The sequence below is a fragment of the Laccaria bicolor genome, genomic scaffold (assembly GCF_000143565.1).
Source record: "Laccaria bicolor S238N-H82 LACBIscaffold_25 genomic scaffold, whole genome shotgun sequence".
Classification (NCBI taxonomy): Eukaryota; Fungi; Basidiomycota; class Agaricomycetes; order Agaricales; family Hydnangiaceae; genus Laccaria; species Laccaria bicolor.
Window position 1 is genome coordinate 9,697 of NW_001889896.1, and position 1,311 is coordinate 11,007.

Consider the following 1,311-nt stretch of genomic DNA (forward strand, 5'->3'; position numbering starts at 1 on the left):
TCGGCCAGGCGATGCCTTCGTTTTCGGCCCGGCTCCTGTCTTCGTCTACACTCAAGAGAGGACAACACCACGCCCACCACCTTCGACCGAATTGTTGGACTTGGATCCAAACTCCCCACGTGCAAGGGGTTTATGTCGCAAGTACAATATCAAGGTTGTGTCTGATGACAGCATTGGTGATCGCACGGGCATGGTAGCCGAGGTCGTTCAGGCAATTGGCAAAGTGTGGGAAAGAGCTATGGACCCCGAGGCTTCATCCGACCCTTCGATTAGGAATTTGCAGGCCGCCTTTGATAAATTGTTGACGAGGGGAGATGAGTTTACCGAGATGGATCGTATGGACCTGGTTCGTCATAGCGAAATTCACCAGGAGGCGCTCAGATCCCTGCCTGACAGCATAGCGACAACGAGCCATTATCGGTATGTTTTGGCCACCTTGAGGAGGGAGAAAGACCGGTTGCGTGAACAAATCGATTCAGACCGTGATCTGGTTGCAGCAATGGACGCTACTTTAGAAGGACTACGGCCATTCATCCCAGACGAGATCCCAGACAAGGGGAAGGGGAGGGACAAAAGGGATGGACCAGGGTTTAAGTAGAAGATTAGATCACAAGACCGAGGTTGGTTCGCTATGTAGTTTGCACCCGGGCACGGTTGAAGATACCCGCTGCCGGATAGTGCTCACATTTAATTGGTCGTAAGACAAGCCTCCTGGCTCAATTAGTCAAACGAACACCTTTTCAACCCTTGCCTTTCATGATAGGAAAACATGATGAACTACGAAGTGACACTGCTGAAACCGGACACAGACTAACATCATTGAACATGCTATGTATTTCGCACCCGGGCATGAATGACTAACATCATTAAACATGATAGGTTTAACTGACGAATGAAACTTTCTTGGACCGGGTGGAACGAACACTTTCTTCAGCAATCTTTTTCGACCGTTCTCGGGTTACTATACCGAGTTCCCCTGTAGAAACCTTGCCTTTCATGATAGGACAAGGTTTTGGTTTTGGCTTGGTGGGGACATCAATAGATGGTTGCTGACTGGGACCGGCCTCTGACTCCTTTTGTTTTGAAGGGACTGGTCGTTTTGCGTTGACACCACTTGACTTAGTGAAATCAAAGCTATTCGAAGCTTTGGTTGTGTCCGACCTCAGATTGGTTGCTTGAGCTGGTTTGACAGTGGCTTGGATAACAGCCGAGGCAGCTCGGCATTTGACTTTGCCTGGTCGGGCACTCCTCGGGCCAAGTTTGTAACCCTTCTCTAACCGAGGAAACTTGCAGGGTGTATCCTCATCAGTG

General features: G+C 49.7%; 2 protein-coding genes across 2 annotated transcripts in view; one reads left to right on the plus strand and one right to left on the minus strand.

Moving 5' to 3' along the window:
* LACBIDRAFT_330018 (uncharacterized protein) overlaps nt 1-598 on the plus strand; it is a gene marked incomplete at both ends in the record, with an annotated part of 1,096 nt that extends 498 nt beyond the window's left edge. Inside the window, one exon of the mRNA XM_001884210.1 lies at nt 9-598. Coding sequence (XP_001884245.1) covers nt 9-598 — 590 coding nt within the window. The remainder of the gene's footprint in view (nt 1-8) is intronic.
* A 283-nt stretch (nt 599-881) lies between these two features.
* LACBIDRAFT_330019 (uncharacterized protein) overlaps nt 882-1,311 on the minus strand; it is a gene marked incomplete at both ends in the record, with an annotated part of 2,899 nt that continues 2,469 nt past the window's right edge. Inside the window, one exon of the mRNA XM_001884342.1 lies at nt 882-1,273. Within this exon, the coding sequence (XP_001884377.1) occupies nt 882-1,273 (392 nt within the window). The remainder of the gene's footprint in view (nt 1,274-1,311) is intronic.